Source organism: Sebastes fasciatus, chromosome 9 (genome assembly GCF_043250625.1).
Source record: "Sebastes fasciatus isolate fSebFas1 chromosome 9, fSebFas1.pri, whole genome shotgun sequence".
Taxonomy (NCBI): domain Eukaryota; kingdom Metazoa; phylum Chordata; class Actinopteri; order Perciformes; family Sebastidae; genus Sebastes; species Sebastes fasciatus.
In genome coordinates this window covers 26,174,705-26,196,146 of record NC_133803.1, presented here as the reverse complement: position 1 = coordinate 26,196,146, position 21,442 = coordinate 26,174,705, and the positions used below count along the sequence as shown (strand labels likewise).

General features: G+C 40.7%; 1 protein-coding gene across 9 annotated transcripts in view; it reads right to left on the bottom strand.

The window, feature by feature from the left end:
- Positions 1-21,442, bottom strand: part of LOC141774357 (stromal membrane-associated protein 1-like) — a 91,909-nt gene that overhangs the window by 39,138 nt on the left and 31,329 nt on the right. For 4 of the 9 annotated variants that reach the window (XM_074646984.1, XM_074646980.1, XM_074646978.1 and 1 more), the window contains exons 5-6: positions 20,099-20,167; positions 16,973-17,050 (exon numbers count right to left, since the gene is read on the bottom strand). The exons of 2 other annotated variants lie outside the window; for them this stretch is intronic. In XM_074646984.1, coding sequence (XP_074503085.1) covers positions 16,973-17,050; positions 20,099-20,167 — 147 coding nt within the window. The remainder of the gene's footprint in view (positions 1-16,972; positions 17,051-20,098; positions 20,168-21,442) is intronic. 3 more of the 9 variants (XM_074646982.1, XM_074646983.1, XM_074646981.1) reach the window with 1 other exon arrangement.

The window sequence follows — 21,442 nt, the reverse complement described above, 5'->3', positions numbered from 1 at the left end:
GACGTAAATCAGTCGGATTGGTATCAGTCAGATATTACACATCCGCAATAAATACATTTTCTATTCTGCGACTGTATTGCTAATGAATGCATTTTAATGCCAAGGCAATGTGTTGACAATGGCAGTCACGGTTCCCAGCTGACATTATCAGCGTTAAGGCCTTTACAAACTGGGGGCGTGATGAATAAACAACACGAAAATGAAAAATACTCCCCTGCAAAATATTATATGTCTATAGTGTGATGTGTGTTTAATGTGAAAGGTAAGAATGTAAGGAGTGGATCTGATCTGCGCTGACTTTGTCAATGTTGAAAGGAGTGTTGCTGTTTCATAAATATAGGCACAACTCAACACTTTCCGCACAACGTGATTCTTTGACGCCTTTATTCGGGATGTGAAAGCTCCGAAAATCAACCTCATAGCAGAAAACAATTACATCGCTTTTTCGCCCCGTAATATTTGTGTTCCAAGTGAAAGAACTTGTGACAAAAACAACAGTTGGCAAAAATATATTGACGTGCGAATTAATCACAAAAAATGAAGAAAAAAAAGTAAAACGGGTCATAATAACCTCTCTATTATCTATTTTATTAACTGTATTTATTCAAGTGTCTCGCCAAAACCTACCGCCAACGATTATATTTGAACACATCATGTTAACGTTTAAAAAGTTTGCCATCGCCCAATACACATTTTTACTGAATAGAGCTTGAACACATCATAATGTAAATCAATGGCACCTCCTGAGTTGAAATCGACAGGACGAGTGCTAATCAACGTTAGCTGTTAGCAGCCGGTAAGCAGCACAGTCCTGCAGCACGGAGCTAACAGCTAACGTAACAGCTAACGTAACAGCTAACGTAACAGCTAACGTAACAGCTAACGTTAACTAGCTCTCATCCTGCCAATTTCAACACAGATTTGCTGTTCTCAATGTAGCATTATCAGGGAAAAAGTAGGGTGCGTCCCATGGAAGCGTCGATAGTGAATTTAACGTGTCCCAAACATATTTTCTATCGTCCCCGGGACGACGGGACGCTGTTGTCTCGAGCCCTGACCACCTGCAGTACTGTGGAAAAACAAGTACCGTCAAGTTTTACGAATTTTGGCATCGACTTGGTACCGAAGTATCTGTTCTTGTGACATCCCTAATTATATTGTAGTACTGATGGAATTAGTGCTGAAAAGTACTTTGTTTGACTTTTATTTGACAGTTGTAGGAAGGTGTGGTCGCTGCAGTGGTGACAGCAGTAGTAGAGTGTCTAGTAACTACAACAGCAGTAGCAGCAGTACTGTAGTACATCTAGTAGTTGTAGTAGCACTTCATGAAGAGGATTGTCTCCTTGTGGCTGACAGCTGCCTTATTAACACTATAAAAGAGAATAATAAAACTGCCACTGGCTGGATGAGCCAATGATGCCGAAGACAGACAGCCGCAGTGAAGGAAAGAGGAAGAGAGAGAGAAGAGGAGTTCACCGAGGAGGAAGAGGAGGATAAGGAGGTCAATCTGCGGGGACAGGGGAGGAAAAAAAGGAAAAGGCGTGAAGACAGAGGAGGGCAGGGGGCAATTAGGAGGAGAGAGGATGAGGAGTGAGAGAAGGTGGATGATGATGAGGAGCACAGGTAAGAAAAGATAAAGGACAGGAGGAGAGGAGAAAGACAGAAAGAAATGGACGCTGCATGGAGTGCAGAGTGTTGAAAATGCATTATCAATACAGATATCCACATCATATAGTCGGCACAGCAGCACCCCGGCTCTACCCGGAAACACACAACAAAGTCCCCCTGTGTGTGCGCGCGCGCGTGTGCGTGTGTGTGTGTGTGTGTGTGTGTGTGTGTGGCACCGCAGTAAGTCAGAGGCTGTTAAGTGTGCCGGGCTGCTGCAGTTCTGCACCATTCAACACAATCTGTCACTCAGCTGGTGGCACTGACACACAGACACACACACAGACACACACACACACACACACACACACACACACAGACACACTCACACACACACCTAAAAGGTTTTGTCACAGAGAGGAGATCTTAAGCTGCCACACGCGAGCATCTCTTCCACCCAGTTACATTCATCTGACAGTCAGTCTCACACACACACAGAAACATCAAGACATGAACACAAAGAGGTAAAAAAAAAAAAAAAAAAACACATATATAAAAGCAACAACAAACACAAATTCAAGTAATGCATGCAAATGTGAACAAACACAAACTCTCAGGTACCAAAACACACACACACACACTCACACTCTACAAATATATGCATCCACAGAGACACAAACACACACTTGAGTGTTTGAGGAAGGTCACGGTGTGGTCTGATGGCTGATGCGTGACGGGGCTGTTCAGGGAAAGAATACCTAATCAAATCAAAAACACTGGCAACACACACACACACACACACACACACACACACACACACACACACACACACACACACACACACACACACACACACACACACACACACACACACACACACACACACACACACACACACACACACACACACACACACACACACACACACACACACCAACCAATCTAAACAGGGTATTTTCAGGTGTTTTCAGAAGTGAATCTTATTTGTCACTAAACAGCAGAGCTTTCAGAGCATTGAGAATCTTGTTAGGCTGTGTTTTTGAAAAAGTGGCAGCCAGCGTCAGGTTGGAATTTGTTTGGTAGATTTAAGGAACACACACAGCTGCTTCGATTCAAGGAACACACACACACACACCCGATGCCCAACTTGTCTTGATGTAAACACAGAGGCATGGACTCTCACACACAGGGATTTAGAGAACACACACAGTTGGATTTGGGAAAGGCATGCGCAACAAACTGGATTAGCCTGCTGGTGCTATACCACGGAGCACTGGGTTAGCAATCTACTGGAGACACGGAGGATCTTCCTTCAGTTTTTAGTGTTTTTAACCTTTAGAAATCAAAAGGTGTGCGAGTGTTTATGTGTCCTGAAGCGGGATTGAACCTCTTGTGTTGCTGTGAAACCCGCCTCCACCACTTTGCATAAAGTAATTGGATTTATGGTGTTTATGGCGTGTTAGTTTTTGCACTTTGTACTAACAATCTGCGAATAAAAAAGAAAAATAATGGATGAAGTCGTGGAAACACTTTAAATGTGTCAACAAGTTGGTCCTCCATTTCTGAGCTCCATCTTACTGCTACTTTATGCTCTGCGTTTTGTATTAGCTCATGCATTAGCCGCGGCAACCTTGACGGCGGTTGTTGTCCTTCCGTCAGCTTGGTTCTCAATTGGGTATCGTTATTTCCCACGTGACTGCGTCATCGGCTGTCCTCGGGGTTCCCCACACACAACAGGATATCCGATAATACATATTGAAGATGTTTAATATTTATGATTGGAAATCGGTGCGTCCAGGATGGACTTCTGAGCCGATCGGCGAATGTAAAAAACACTCTTAACATACCTCACACTACAGGAATATCTGGAAAGATAATCTTTAGAACCATCAAAAAATCTGGGTTTAGCTGACGATCATCGGGAGATCGGGGAATCTGGCCCAAAATCTGCTTGATTCTCATGTAGTATGTGCCCGGCATTAAGCTTGGGACAAACCTGTAAACAAGTTGAAACCTACCTACCACCATCTTGCACATTTTCTTTTAGTCTTAGAAGCATAAACCTTACGCCTCAGTAAATCCACTACGCCAACACACTGATTGACTGGTTAGTAACCATATGGTGCTCCAACACGTTCTCATCCCAACTCGTCACGTCCTGCCGCTTTGTCAGACCCCTTGGTGTCACGGTGTCAACTTAGTTAGGTTTAGGAAAAAACGACATGGTTGGGCTTAAAACACGGGACACGAACGAACAGCTCATGTTTAACCTTCATGAAAAACATTAAGTTACCTCCTCCGAGCTACCGTAGCTTCTGTGACGTTGACGTGACGGATACACAAGTCACTACTGGTTAATAGAAAACTGCTAACATGAACAGAAAATGAAGAACCATTCAGTCTGATTATCAGGCTACTAAAATATAAAATAACAATAATAATATTGACTGAAATAGCTGCATGAAGAACCGAGAATATAGAGCAGCACCTGCACTAATCACAGTCAAAATAAATAGGTTATGGACCGTCTCCCTCACACACACGTCAGCAGGGACATGACACAAATCTACGACTGACAATAAATCTGTTGTATGATATATTTAACAAAGCCCTGAGCTGTGTGAATGCCAACCAGCTGAGCGGACATGGCTCACTCTGTTTGGAGAGGTAAGCTGGGATATAACTATCTCTGTGGCATTTAGGCTCTGCTGCATCACAGCGGGGGAGATGTGAATGTGTGATGGGGGGGCTGGGGTGGAGTATGTTGGTGTGTGTGTGTGTGCGTTTACAGTGGGGGAGGTTGGATGTGTGCGGTTATGATTGTGTCTGTCTTGTGTGTGTGTTTTCTTGGGAAACAGGCTTAATTCTCCTCCTCCAGCAGCGCAAATCCACCTTATTGATTAGCCCCTATGTGGCTATGCTATCGATCTTTTGACTACCAGACCTCAGAGAGCACCGCTTTCTATGTGTGTGGTATGTGTGTGTGTGTGTGTGTGTCACGTTATTAGTCACAGAACGCTGCTCCTTTGGCTGCCCTTCACACCATCCGCTCAAACTAACTCCAATCGACCACAGATATGCTTTAGCTGCTGCTGCTGCTGCTGCTGCTGCTGCTGAGTGTGTGTGTGTGTGTGTGTGTGGGTGTGTGTGTGTGTGTGTCACATCCAATCTCGGGAACCTCAGAGAGCCCGACTCAGTCCAGATGTGCAGAGCACCTAGCGATAACACACTCCCCAAATCCCTGCACTGAATGATACACACAAACACATCTAAACACACACACACACACACATACACTCCTTCATTTCTGTCTCCAACAAAGGCAAGCGCCAGTGTTTTCCATGAAGGGAAGCAGCCTCTTGTTCTCTTTGATAATTTATTCATGGGCTGAAAGAAAAAGACAACATACGCCAGCAGTCCAACGGGACGACAGTGATTTAGTGTTTGTAGAGAGAGAGATAGACACAGGGAGAGAGAGAGAGAGAGAGAGAGAGAGAGAGAGAGAGAGGCAGCGGTAGGGACAAATGAAGGAGTGATGGAGATGAATGGAGGTGAGGAGAGGGTGAAAACAACTAGACAGATAATGGAGTCACTTCTTCTCTAGAAAGTACACGCTGTCCTTTCTCTCCACTTTCTGTTAAACACTTGTTCCGTCTCTTTCACACGGACATTCACGAGTGTGTATGTCATGAATAAATCTTTATTTACTCATCTTAAAAGGGAAAATTTGCCACCTTTTATGTGGACGTCCGATCAGTGTTGATGGTAAATGTAGTCGATCGAAGCAATAAATTCCTCAGTGTGTGCTACACTAAACTTCCTTGTTCTCTCTACGCTTCTATTGCAAACTAGCTACGTTTCCAACAGCGAAAACGGCATCCCAAAATGTGAGTGCAGAGGATGTTATGGACGAAGATAAGTATCATAACAACTACTGTATATCCACTGTCCTCGGTCTTCCAGTTTCCCTTTTTGAATGACGAATACAGACTACCGCTACCGCTTAGAGTTATTTCATCTCACACAGGCGCAGAAAGTACGTGGTAGTTGGCCGTCGGCTGTAGTCTCTGCGGTGTGTTCAAGTGCAACTTTTTGGCCGAAACACAGCAACAGTCCACCTTCTTCACCGCTAGTTCTTTGATGTCGGTTTGGTGTGTCTTGGCCTTTAAACCCTAATAAAATGGAGCAATTTCAGAGGATTTCCTCAGCTGTCTTTATGTGTGAGGACACAAGTACATAACACACACACACAGATGCCAGCTTCCAATCAGAGCTGTAGTCTAATTAGTGCCTACAGGCGCTGGGTAGGGAGTGTGGAGAAAGAGACAAAGTTGAGCTTTGACAACCCCAATCAAGCTGAATAAAAATGGTTCATTTGAATACAGAGAAAAAAGACAGACTACTTGATATTCTAATGTGTCTGTCAGGCTGAATGTCTGTGCACGACTCTCTACAGCACATTCATATCAACAACAGTTTTTATCCATATTATCTATAAGTTTGCCTGCTCTCAAATCAGACGATCGCCTCTGATGCGGACATTTCTCTATGACCGCAGCTGGCGAATATGTTATTACCGTTTCATTTAAGGTGGCTGAGCAGAATAGTCAATGTTGCTCGTTCATTTTTTTATTTAAATGGTCAACATATTCTAGATTTCCTCATGTCAATTAAAAGACACTTCACCTTGCCTGCATTCAGCTGAAAACACAAAAAGAATTTATTTAGTCTGAGGTGAGAATTTGAGTGGATGTTGAAGGTCAAGATACTATCCAAGAGGCTTACCTGAAGAGTGAAAACAACAGGGCATGAAAAAATTAGCTTCGTATTTGCTCAAATATTATTAACCTACTGCAAAACCACAAGTGTGTCAGCCTTCAAAAAGCACCCTTACAATCTATCACCAATGAACAGAAGACTATTAAAGCACATTTAGAGGCCATATGCTCCGCTGGAACTCATTCAAACATCTTCTGCAATGCCAAAAATGCTGACGATATATCAGACATGCTTGAGGTTGTAATGTTCAGGTACGAGCTTGAGGTTGTAATGTTCAGGTACGAGCATGCATACCATAGGATGTTAAATGTAAGGATAAGTACCTCGAGATCTGAAGACATGGATGAGCTACGAAGCAAAACTCCAAATTACCTTGTGATTGACAGGTCGCTACCACGGCAGTGGTCCGTGTTTTCGTCTTACAACCTTAACCCTTTCATAGGGTGTTTTACTTTCGGTTCGGTTGTACTTAGCTCCACCCTCTCGTGTCACTTCTGGTTGCAAAAAACCAAGATGACGACGGCCAAAATGGGCTTCAAAACGGCAGTCGACAAACCAATGGGTGATGTCACGGCGACTATGTCCACTTCTTATATACAGTCTATGTACTGAACGCTTGGACGTAGGATACTGGGTGCATAGCACAGGATCTATTTAATAAAGTTGAAAGTTTCCAGACAGTAGCAGCTTTCATAGCTTCTCTGATCTAAAGACACATCCACTACTTCTGATCGTTTCTATTCCCAAGAATAAAACACATGAATGTGACCTTCAGGAAGTATAGTCTCATATAAATATTTAAGGAATGCACTTCCCTATTTCTCACAGTCTACAATATTGATTCAGTCACATCTTACCTTTACGTCATGTTATCTGACGTGTCTCTATCTTAATTCTTTCTCACTGAGTGATCAAGAGTAATGCCCAAGTCAAACTACTTGTTAGAGGACTGATATACTGAAGGAAGGTTTCAATCACTATCACACTGGACCGACGTGCCGTGGAGGGACAACACTGCCTAACATCTGTCTGAACACCTGTATTAAGGTACACTAGGGAAAAATCTACACTTTAGTATGCTTGATTGAAGACATAAAGAAGACAGCGTCAATTATAAAATCAACCCCGTCTCCTACAAAATAACGTTACCATACAACTAAACTGCATTCTGAGTTACGTTTCGAGGGAAACTTATTTTCAACCAGATTATTTTTGCAGTTTTAAACATGTGGTTAGGTTGTAAATTGAAACAAAACAATATTGACGTTGTATAACCACGTTATACTGGCTTGTCGTGAAGGAGGCTAAATAATGCTCCAAACTTCTGCAAAATTTTGGCGAGGAAAAACTGGCCTGGCCATTTTCAAAGGGGTCCCTTGACCTCTGACCTCAAGATATGTGAATGAAAATGGGTTCTATGGGTACCCACGAGTCTCCCTTTTACAGACATGCTGACTTTATGATAATCACATGCAGTTTTGGGGCAAGTCATAGTCAAGTCAGCAAACTGACACACTGACAGCTGTTGTTGTCTGTTGGGCTGCAGTTTTCCATGTTATGATTTGAGCATATTCTTTATACTAAATGTAGTACCTGTGAGGGTTTCTGGACAATATTTGTCATTGTTTTGTGTTGTTAATTCATTTACAATAGTAAATACACACAGACATTAGCATAAAGCAAGCATATTTGCCCTTTCGGCTGCACCTGAAGTCTCTAATTTTGCCTCCATCCGTTTTTTATCAGTACGAGTTTAACTGACATCATTATTCCAATCACAGACCGTCTGCAGTTTATTCCCTTTTCCTCAAATAAACAATACACACCCACAATTTACAACTCAATTAGCCAAACACAAGTTGCTCCAAAACTAAATTGTAATCAAAACAGAAATGGATGGGCAATCAAAACCCAAATAACCCCCTAACAACTCTGTTGCAGAAACTGCAGGAGAATAATGAATGCTTCAATCATTTTCTGAATTAAAAGTCTTATGAGGGAGAGCCAACTGAGTCCTACAGCAGCAGGAGCAACACTATTTATTTTTAAATTGTTTGCATGTTATATTACTGCTATGAATAATAGCTCTGCATTTCCACATACTTCAAGGAGCTGCACATTAATTATAGATGCAATATAATAAATGAATCCTTTGTTATATCACATCTATACTTCATGACGCAGAATACAAAGGAAAGGAGGAGCACGGAGGACAGTTCAAACCATCCCTCAGTTTGAAGGTCACCCCCCTCTTTGGGGTTTATTACGGTTAAGGTCATGTTTCAATGATCGTTTTTAGGTGCATCACTTGTGATTGGTCCGTTATTAATTGATCAATTTTATTTCATATTGTTTTCTTTTTCCTTTAGTGGCTCCTGAGCTTCACTGAAGTCCTCTTGGGAGCAGTTTGTGTTAGTGTCAGTGCTGTAGTGGCAATACTGTCTGTCTTTCATATGTTTTCCTTTGTCAGAGTCTTTTTGGGTTTTAGTACATTTTGTTATTTGCCGCTGTTGTGGAAGATTTTTTTCCATTAATTAATTAATCATGTCTATAAAATCCAATAAAGTGGATTTGAACAGAACAGAGCAGAAACGCTGTGTTACAAACTGGGCAAGTGGAGTTTAAAAGACGTTGGCAACAAGTCAACCAGGTGGGGAGGATCTAACACGAGAAAAAGATGAATCTGGTTGTATTGACACACAACTATACTGATGTGTAATCAATTAATCAATCGATTAGCTAGTTACTGTAACTGGACTTATCAATACTGCAAGGTCTGTGTGCAGGAATCCCTGAACTGATGAGAAAACACATACACTATGCATGTATCATCATCTTTAATCATCACAACCTCAGGGTCTCAATGCACTGATGTTAATACAAACATGTGAGAAACATTGAATTCATGTGATATTGTTTATCACAAGAAAATATCATATTTATAAACATGGAATATCAGCACAAACTATCCTCTCTCTGCAGCTGCAAGCCAACTACATCAGAGTCAGCCTTTGAAAAGTCCGTATTGATCGTAGCCACCCTCAGATTGTAAAATTAGTTCAGTAGCTGGTGCATTCACCGGATTTTACACTCGTTTTATGTTTGGATTTTAATAAGAGCTGCTTGTGTAAACCTCTCAGAGGAAGAAAGGAAATGAAGTGATGTGAACGGAAATGAAATACTGCCGCTGATTAAAGCTCGGACTGCTCCATCCACTATCTCCTCCGCAGATATGTACAGCACATTATCTGCAGGCAAAGATGAAAGCGTGTGCTAGGGTTATGTCATGATGCTACAGTATGTCTTTGTTTGAGAGAGAGAGAGGGAGAGAGAGAGGGCAGAGGGAAGGGTGAGAGCAGGAGGAGAGAGGGTGAGGTAAGAAGAGAGTAAGTGAGTTACAAAGAAGATAGAGAGAGGGGAGAGAGAAAGACAGAGAAACATGGCTGTCAGCATGTTTCCTGCTATGCTGGCGATTAAACAGCTTTCAGCACGTCAGCATACACTTAGACTAACACAACTACACACACACACACACGTACAAACACCAGAAATGTCCTCAAATATCTCCGTGACATCGGGGTTCATCGACAGCAGGAGCTCAGCCGATAAGGAGGAAGAGAAGGAGATGAATGCCATATATCTCTGCCAGCACATACACGCAAAGATATTAAATCTTGTATCATGTATCATAAACACACACACACACACACACATACATACATCAATGTGCAACATATCAGCAGGTCAACTGAGAGGCGGCAGAGTGTTTCTTCCTTTCCCTCTCTCTATTCACACACAGATATTGACGTGTTCACATTGTCATACAAGAGAGGTGGAGACAGAATCTCACTTCTTACTGCGCTGTGAGAAATATAAGGATGTGAGAGATGCTTTCTTTGAAAAAATAGATAACATATATCCTGAGTTCATCCATCTCCCCGATCCTCAGAAAATACCATACTTTTGTGGGGAAAAAAATCACTGTGCAATATTAGCTGCAAATTATGTTGACTGTTGCCATAGAATAAGAGGTGCTACAAGCTCCAACATGTTTCTGATTAACTACATCTGTAAAAGAATGTATATTTAAAATGTATTTGTTATATTGTGATTGTGATTATTTTGTGATTATTTTTTTTGTGAAATGTAATTATTCATTAATATGTAATTTAGCTTTGGCAATAATGTAACCTGAACATTCATGCCAATAAAGCTTATTTGAATATTTGAATATTGACAGTAGCAGCCAAGTTAAACTCTGTAGCGCCATCATCATCGGGTCAAACGTTCAATTGGTTCAATACTGTCCAATAAAGCCTCTGCAGTGTTTAGAGTTAATTAGCAAATGTTAGCATGCTAAACTAAGATGGTGATCATGGTAAACATCACTTGTTAAACAGCATGTTAACTAGGGCTGTGTGTTGGCAAGAATCTGGCGATACAATACGCATCATGATACAGAGGCAATATATTGCAATTTTTTTCTAATCTAATTTTAGGAAAGCTGTCACAGTATAAAGAACACACCACCATATGTATAAAATCTGAGTTTAAAAAAGCGCCACTATGTGAAATGGATACTATAGAGACCATAGGGATCATCACACAGGAAAACAATTGGGCTCTTTGGATCCACAAGAGTCTCAGCTTTACAGTGATACCCAATTTATGTAATTCAAGACTGTTTATGGACGCCAGTATGCAGAAATATTCAAATACACCATTTTAAAATAGGCGGAAATAACACATTTATACTGCATGCAAAAAACTGCATGTTTTGATTATCATAAGGGGGCATGTCTGTAAAGGGGAGACTCGTGGGTACCCATAGAACCCATTTTCAGTCACATACAGTATCTTGAGGTCAGATGTCAAGGGACCCCTTTGAAAATGGCCATGACAGTTTTTCTTCGCCAAAATTTAGCGTAACTTTGGAGCGTTATTTAGCATCCTTCTCGACAAGTTAGCATGACATGGTTGGTACCAATGGGTTTCTTAGGTTTTTCTAATTTCATATGATACCAGTATCTTCACTATAGCTTTAAACCTGGCTACAACCTCCGAAAGACAGAATAGCGATTTTTAAGAGGTTAATTCAAAATCGATACAGTAACGCAAAACATAATACGGCGATACTAATGTGAATCAATATTTTCTTAAACCCCTAATGTCAGATTGTAAGGAACCAGCAACCACTGATTCATAGCCGTGATCCTCCTCCTTTCAACCCAACATGTTTTAGGGGAGGCTTTGTTTTGCTGCAGCACCTCACATTTGTCCATTTAATCAGTATTATTCAACATCTCTTGGTTGGTTTTTCCATTTATTTAGCTGATCTGTCTGTGTGAGTCTGTGACTGCTGCTGCACTCTTCTTGCTGACAGGTGGCACAGACTGAAGCGAAACGGCAGTTTCAAATTAATTTTCTTCTCACGCAGCCTCCAGTTTGCATTTAAGACTACATATGGCAAATGTAAGTACAAGATTAGGCAGCACCTCATTTGTTTAAATTTATACTTTTTTTTTAATTAATAGCATTTTAAGGTAGGTACACTTTAAGGTATTTTGGATACACTAAAATTAAATTTGGCAATTTACATAATTTCAGTATGGCAAATTATTGTTTTTCTATATTTGAAGTTTTGAAAAGACTTTAAAATCAATGGTATTACTTCTGTAAATAGCATTCCTGTGTGAGAAAAGAACTTATTTTCATTGATTGAGGTGACTGTCATCGCCAGACGAAATAAAAAAATTCAGTTAATCAAACATCTGTTATATGGATACATCCCACTTTGATTGATTTTGTATGATGCCAATGAAGGCTAAGGCTGACTCAGTCGATCTTAACCGCTTTAAGTGCAGCAACACACAACCAGCCCTGATAGTGGGTTCATACGGGAAGACGGTGTAACAGTACTGTACTGTATACAAAGACTCTGGAGGCAAACACATTTTCATTGACCGAAAATAATCATATGCTGATTGCTTTTGATGCTATTAAAATAAAATGCAATATTTCTTTTTCAGCATTGATTTTCTTCTGACACTGGAGCAAATCTATTGCAGCACAACAGTGTTCTTCACACCAGCTTTAGATACATTTACACAGCAGTAACTGGAGACAATTGACTTTAAAGCTCCACTAAAAACAAGACTGAGATTAACAGCAGGCACACACACATGTTGGCAGACGGTGTACAATGACAATATGATGATTTACGATTGTTGTTCCTTGACACCGTAGACATGAAGGCAAAGGCAAACACAGACATGAGAGACTTGGGACTTGATGCCAGGTGCTTTATTGTGAGTTTTGAGACTGCGGGGGACAATGTATGTAACTCATTGGTGGAAAAAGCTCATCAGAAAGCTCCTCATTACTCACAAACTCCACTAGTCTGGCAGCTGTCACCTCACAGCAGAGGTTTTGGACTGTCGGGAAAACAAGCAATTTGATGACATTGTTGTCAGAAATCACCTAAAGACTAATCAATAATAAGGCTGTAATGGTTTGTGTATTCATACAGTCGTGGTGCGGCTGCGTGCACAACAAGCTGATTGGCGTGCGAGTCAGTCACACTAAGGCTACGTTCACATTACAGGGCTTAATGAGCAATTCCAACTTTTGCCAAGATCTGAACTTTCTGCCTAGACTGTTCACATTCATGTTTGAAGTGACCCATATCTGACATCAGTGTGAACGGATCTCTGCCCTGAAACACACACTCACATGCGACCAATAACGTCACACACATTGCCAGTGATCGGATATACACACCATAACACATCACACAGTCATAACATTAGGACAGCAAGGCCACCCTGACTGGTCTGTGGCTACGCAGCCCCATACGCAACAAACTGCGACGCACTGTGTGTTCTGACACCTTTGTATCGGAACCAGCATTAACTTTTTCAGCCGTTTGAGCTCTAGTAGCTCTTCTATTGGATCGGAAAACACGGGTCAGCCTTCGCTCCACACGTGCATCAATGAGCCTCGGGTCTGACCCTGTCGCCGGTTCACCGGTTTTCCTTCCTTGGACCACTTTTGGTAGGTCATGACCACTGCAGACCGGGAACATCCCACAAGAAGTGCAGTCGTAGAGATGCTCTGACCCGGTCGTCTAGCCATCACAATTTGGCCCTTGTCAGAGTCGCTCACATCCTGACGCTTGCCAATTTTTTCTGCTTCCAACACAAAGTTCAAAATGTTCACTTGCTGTCTAATATATCCCACCCACTGCCAGGTGTCATTGTAATGAGATAGTCAATGTTATTCACTTCACCTCTCATTGGTCTTAATGTACTGTAATGGCTGATCAGTGTATATCGGATTTAAGACCACATACAGTATGAAAGTGGTCCAGATCTGACTGGAAAAAAAATGTGTTGTATTGTTTTGTCTACCCATGCTCACACCAAGAGAAATTCCAATCAATGATTCATTGACATGGTAATCAATTATTGAATCTTGAATTGAAACGTATCGTCATCTTTAAGATATAATATATAATATTTTGAAATTCTTAACTGATAATAAACATTTGCACTTAAAAATGAACAACAGGTCTATTTATATTCTTTGCACTACAAAGAATAGATTTTCATTTAAACGCAGGTTTTTTGAGTTGATATTAACTGATTGTGTTAATTATACTGTGTATGAAATATGATATTGTCTTGTATCGATCGCAGGCCCCTAAAATGAATCGGAACGAAATTGTATCGTGGCAGACGTTGTGATATCGGCAACTATCGCATCGTTGTCCAAAGAATCGATATAATATCGGATCGTGATGAAACTTGTGATTTACACCTCTAATAGTTGCCGATCCCTGTTATTTGTGCAATCCTCCTTTGAATGCATAATATAGTCTATAAAGTAGAAAGGTGTCGGGACAGAAATATTGCAATAGAAAAGAAATGTGATCATATATTTTAACCGGTAATAAAAGGCTAAAGAGTCCAGTTCATGAGCAGATGGAGGTAGAGTAAGAAGTGAATGCTACAGAGAACCGACCACTGTGTTACATTTCACTCTCAGTGGGTAGAGTTGCCCGTAGCCTTCATTCCCATTCCCTGTAGAGTATCTGAACACACACACACACACTCACACACTGCTGAGAGCTACATTATTCCCTCACCGCTTCGTAAGGCCATGGAAATATTCTGAATTTACTAACCATGACCCAGAAACACACACATTCACTCCTTCAGTCCTGCACCCTTTTCTCCTTTACACACACACACACACACACACCGTATAGATATGCATGAACACATACCACATCCCTGGCATGCATGCACATACACTCAGTTAAAAGCAACTCCACACATATTCTCTTCTTGTACAGGAACTGCATTCACATCCCACATCCCCCACACACACACACACATCCAGTGACCTCTGTTCCAGACGTCAGTAATTGCAGCTCGTTCTGTTCAGACTGAGCTGGATTTACAATCTGGTCAAACCCGCATTAGTCATTTATTTCAAAAACACTTATCTTGGCACATCGCTGTAGTTTTTATCTTTCATTTATCTTTCCATCAATTCCCAGATTTGAATCACAATGTTATGCAAGTTGCCTTTCATGATGTCAGGGCATCGCTCTCTGGTGCAGTGAGCGTTAACAGACGATCTACTTTTTTTAAAAAAAGCTAAATTTAGCTAAATCTGCCAGCAGCAAGGGCTTCACTTATTACACTGAGTGACATAACACTTCTTTTTTTTTTTTTTTTAAAGACAAGAAGAAGAAGAAGTGTTCAGAAAGTAACAATGATTACAGATATGTTGGCTGACTTTGCTGAGGTTCAACTTACCCTATCCAACACACACTTTCACTTTCACGGATGATATCATAGTTTTTTTAAATATAGTTCACGTGTTTCCGCCCCTGTGCATGAATGAGAAACGATCCATACCGATGCACGGAGCACAACTAAAGCATCTGTGAACAACATGAATGTTTATGAGGAGTTTCCCTTGAGCATTCAGCTCCTGCACCGCAAGAGGTGGAGCGACTGCACACACAGGCTCTCTGTTGTCACACATCACGCATTCATAACGGCACACCGACAACACGCAGAGAAAGCTCTTCGTCCTCATTCTGGCCTTCGCAATGCTTAAACGGCAACGTACATAAAGCATGATCAATGTCCGAGGGCTGCGTTCTCATTTTTACTTCTCTTCGTGTTATTGCAAGGGTAGTTTTCATCTTCATTCTAAAACTGAATTCGACAAAATCCTCAGCCACTACGAGAGCCGAGAACCTCCATAAACCCGACTGAATAGTGATGTAAACTTTAGATTGTGATCCGTGACCCCTTTACTGACCCGTTTTGTTAAATCATTACAGAGACGCATCTTCATTCTAGATTCTAGACTATAGAGGCAGCTGTGGTTCAGGAGGTAAAGTGGGTTGCCCACTAATCACAGGGTTGGCAGTTTGAGTGTTGAAGTGTCCTTGGGCAAGACTGAAGATGAATGAGAAGCAAATTGTAAAGCGCTATTAGGGATGCACTGATCCCGATACTGGATCGGACATCGGGCCGATACTGATTCATTCCGCTGAATTGGGTATTGGCGTCAATGGAGCCGATCTATTCAATTCAATTCTATGTTTATAGACTATATACATTTTATATTTTTTTATATTGTATTGACCAGTTTGTTGCTGCATTAAAAGCAAGATTGAAGATTTTTTACCAAGTTGCTGGTGTAGGATTTATTATTTTAATATTAAAGAGCAATTAAATGGATTTATTACACGGCTGTGTTGAATACTCGATTCTGATTGGTCAATCACGGCGTTCTGCGGTCTGTAATTTCTGTATAACAGACCGTTGCTATGTATAAGCAGACCGTTGCTATGGGCGCAGCTCTGATGTCCGACTGAAGGCGGGCCGTTTTTGTGTCAAAATATTGATTTCTTCTGTAAGTAGCTGTGTAATAAAGCGGGATAATGTACAGCTAGCGGGACATTGTTGTGAAAGAATCCCTTTCAAGGCGATGAGAGACCCGTCCGCTTCACGTCGCCCTGTCGGGGATTCTTTCACAACAATAACCGGCTCGCTGTACATTATCCCTTACTTATATCTATGTATTTATTTGTTGCATTTTGTTAGTTAGGAAAGCAATGTTTACGTCAAGCTTGATGTTGCCTAAAAGAATGATCCCAGTCACTTCCACACAGCGTATTAATTAAACACTGGTATCAGATCGGCCACAGTGAGAACTACAGATGACAGGCTCCTCCTCAGCAAGGTAACCAACTTCACTATGCCCGGCTGTTGTGTGGGAAACTACTCGCACCTTGTGCAGCATGAAGACAGATTGTAGCTACAATTAATATTGACCGCCTTCTTTATTATTAAAACAAAATGAGTTTGTTTGGCTGAAGTGTAAACAGACACACCAGTTGCTTTTCTGTTGGATTTCTGCCTCCAGTATTCTGGGACCTGTTGTATTAAACCACACTTGCTGATACCACTGTAACCACGGTAACCACGGGCGGCGCCAAATCAAGATTATAACTTTGACCTACGACAAAACAACTGTTTTCCAGGTTATCTATTAATTGTACCTTTGTGTTGTTGTGTCTCTCCACTTTATCAACATCCTTCTCTTTCTTCTTCTCCTCTTTTTTCTTTTCACGCTCCTTCTGTGAAGACAAAAGGAAAGATGGTGTAAGACAGTGGCCTATTTGCAACAGCAAATACAGCTTACACTATGTGTGTCATAGCATCTACTAAAACTAGGCAAATATGGCTTATATGGATATCAATAATAATGCATATTCAGATCCACTTAATCTGACTGAATCTCAGTGTAATTAAGGGGAGACACTGGTCGATTTTGAGATTGTGGGCTATTTTGATTCCATAACATGTCTTCTTTCAGATTCATAGAAAGAAAACATCCATAATACACATATAGGTGTTTATTTTACAACTTTGTCTGTTTGCGTCTGTAGATTTCTCCTAAATTCACCAAAAGTTAGCATTAGATTATGCCTCAATTGCATATCTAAACATAACATTTCAGAAAACAAATCAACTGGGGAAGTTTCATGGTGATATCTATTAGTTATTTTTATTCCCTATTCACCTGTAGTGTCTTGCAAAATGCAGTGGATTTTACAATACATATCTTTAAAGGCTGTTTCCTAAAAAAAGTTTTTTCTCATAATCTGATCCAGAAATCTCCTCTTCAGTAACATACACCAAACTTTCTAATTTCATTCCTATCTATATTCTGAAGGTTTTTACAGAGGGGTTTGTTCATATATCATTCATAGCCTGATTTATACAACATTTTATTCATAAAAACATGGTGAAAATTGATTTTTTTATGGTTGTCGACAGTATTTTCTGATTTATGGAGTGATGAAAAGAGATATCCAAATGTCCCTCTGTAAAAGCTTTTGACTCTAATATGTCAACAAAATGAAACAAGTATTTTGAACCGCCAATGTTCAGATTTCTGTTCTGGAAATGTATGCAAATTAGCACATATTTAACAAGATAATTCCTCATTTGTATATCCAAACATGACATTTCAGAAAATGTATAATTGAAAAACATATTGTCTTAATGTAAGTGATCAACTGGGGAAGTTTCATGGTGATATCTATTAAAATTTTTTTACCCTTATCACCTGTAGTGTCTCCCCTTAATATTATTTAATGATGTATTGATGTACTCAACAGTATAGATGCAGTCAATTCTGCAACATATATCACAGTGATAACTCTGTGTCTCTGTCCTGCAGAAGCATAATTAGCATATAATACTGCTTACGCATGCAGAAAGAAGGCACTTTTCTTCATTAAATCACCATTCGACAGCCATTAGAATATTCTGCAGGAGGAAACATGAGGCCTAATGGTAATGATTTGGTGTACCTAATAGCAGGTTGAAAACAATTAGATCTCACTCTCTAATGTGATTTTAATGCACTCACAATGCAGATGTAATGCGCCGATATTATTAGCGTACGGAGAGTTGATGTAGTGTTTTCAGGTTAATGGTTCTGTCTTGCTTTGTTATATGTAAATGAGCCGGTGCTGATGCCAGCCACCAACAGGCTTTAGCTAATGACTGTCAGGATGCCAAAGAGAAGAGCTTTAGCTTAGCGGGTGAAGCCTACAATCTAGCCATTATAGTAACAATAACAGTCTGTTCCTCTCTGCGTCTCCACTCGCAATGCAATTCATTTACTGGCCGTTTATGTGCATAAGTATTTATGATGATGGTTATTTGTCTTGAGAATATAATAAACAATATTACATAATCATCAATATTTACAATCATGCAAATCAGCATGAACGTTGAGAGCATTTATTATTATTCTACAGTCACTAGTTTTCTGTGAAGATGCATTAGGTCGGTGTTTTTGTTTTTTTACTGCAGACTAATGGACTGAAATATTAAAAAACCAAACACAGCACAGTATAAAAACAGAAAGCCTGGGTCAAATGTCAAGGCTTGCCACAAGGGATTTTTCTTTGCTTGAATTTGTATTTCTGAAGATTTTTCTACAGACTTCATGGCACTGGAACAGATGCAACAATGGCTACTGTTCACACATGAATGCTGGTAATGCTTTTAACAACACAAATTTTTGATTGCATTAACACAACAAACAAAACTGATTTTTAATTAACCTCTTAAAAATCCGACGGGCTGCTGTCAAGCTTTTGGTTGTTGTAGCAGGCTCAGTTTTAAAGCGAGAGTGAAGATCCCGGCATCATATGAAATAAATAAACCTGGGGAATCCACTGGTACCAACCATGTCATACTAGCTTGTCGCGAGGGAGGTTAAATAACGCTCCAAAGTTATGCTCAATTTTGGCAAAGAAAAACTGGCATGGCCATTTTCAAAGGGGTCCCTTGACCTCTGACCTCTAAATATGTGGATGAAAATGGGTTCTATGGGTACCCACGAGTCTCCCATTTACAGACATGCCCACTTTATGATAATCACATGCAGTTTGGGGCAATTTATAGTCAAGTCAGCACACTGACACACTGACACCTGTTGTTGCCTGTTGGGCTTGAGTTTGCCATGTTATGATTTGAGCATATTTTCTATGCTAAATGCAGTACCTGTGAGGGTTTCTGGACAATATTTGTCATCGTTTTGTGTTGTTGATTGATTTGCAATAATAAATATATACATACATTTGGGTAAAGCAAGCATATTTCTCCACTCCCATGCTGATAAGAGTATTAAATACTTAACAAATCTCCCTTTAAGGTACATTTTGAACGATAAAAAATGTGCGATTAATTCACGATTAATCGCGATAAAATATTTGAATCAATTGACAGCCATATAAATGACAAAATATGAAAATCTACAAGTCTAGTCAAACACTCTGCCGTTGACAGACTAGTAGACTGTTCTGAAATTTCACAACCAAACAGTGACAAAGCACATGATGATGACACCACAATCAGGGTTTGTGATTAACACCAGCCACCAGCCAAATGCTGGTAAAATATGCAAGTGGCTGCTAGATTTGCTTCACTCACCAGCCAACAAAACAATGGTAATCTATTGATTGGCTGGTAGATTTTAGAATCCACAAGCCACAGATGGCAGGTGGACAAAAAAAATAATTTCCAACACCGACCACAACACATCCACAAGACAACAAGCAGAACACCACCGCAACAAAACCACAGAACACAGGAAAGCCGTGCACCTCCTGTCTGCTCCCGTCAGCCTGGGAGGACGGCGAGGTGGAGGGAGGAGCAGCTTCAGAGGACTTCGGCTGGAAGACGGAGATATTCAGACGGAGGGTTAGACAGAGACAAGAGAGGAAGAGGAGAAGAGAAAATGAAGACAGACATAACAAGGAGAACAGAGTGAGAAGAGGAGCACAGCAGAGTTAATTAGAGGGAATGGAGGAGGATTTTCTCCTCTATACAGCAGAGCACTCTGCGCTTCACTAGATGCTGCTGGTCAAGGTTACATTCAGCCTCACAGCTGCTCAGAAAGAATGGTGTCAAAAGAGCGTCTCACACACACAGTTATAGAGTGTAGGGACGACCTCCATTAACCTGCCATTGACCTGTGAGACAGACTGAGAGCACGCTTGAATTGAACTCTGCAGTCTACCAACAGCAGCTGGTTGTTTTCACAAACCATGTTTTATTTCTCTGCTCGTCACAGTGTATTGAAGAGTAGGAAACGGTGATCAAAAAACCAGGGCGCTGTCAAATCTGATCAAACCACTCGCACACAGCACTGATGAAGCAGATTAGTGTTTAACTCATAAAGAATATCTAAAGCTGTTTTTTTTTTTCAAGCTTTGACTTTGATTGTTGCTTATTTAGTCATTAATATTTAATGTTATAGAGAAACACTTAAACCTGAGGGCAGCAAAAACAAGTTGTGAACACAAGACTAGCATATCAGCGTATCCTTGTACCATAGAATCGAATTCCGGACTCGCTTGCTGCCTTTGCTGCTCAGGGCATTTAAAAGTATATCTGCCTACAGGTGCGTTAAAGTGCACAGATGTGTTGGATGTAAGACAGCCGAGCTCAATATGCATTTCTCCACTGACAGAGATTATCAAGGTACCAGATGGCCTGAGAAACAAAGAGATGAGGAATGGATGAAGACAGGAGGGAGATATAGACAGGAGAAAGTTAAGAAATCATTTGCATGCATACTAGTATATTACTTCTTTCATGTTCAGCAAACTCAAGAGAATACAAACCATGTATTGTTTGATGGTGAAAAGCCTGCATGGCTTATGCCTCCTACAGCTTGATGTACACAAAAGCTATCATGAAAGCTGGCCATCATCATAAAATGAGCACACACTTTGCACGATAATAATTACCGCCGTTTTCAATCTGTCTTCAAAATCCATACCAATCCAATCTGACAAAAATCCCATCAGCTGCTTGAATCTTTCCCGCCCGTAACGAGACATGTCAGTTAGCAGATTGAACTGAACAGTTCTGATGCTACGACGGGCTTGTCTCTATCACTTCCTTGTTTATTCTTTGCCATCTGGCTGCTCGCTGCCTGTCTA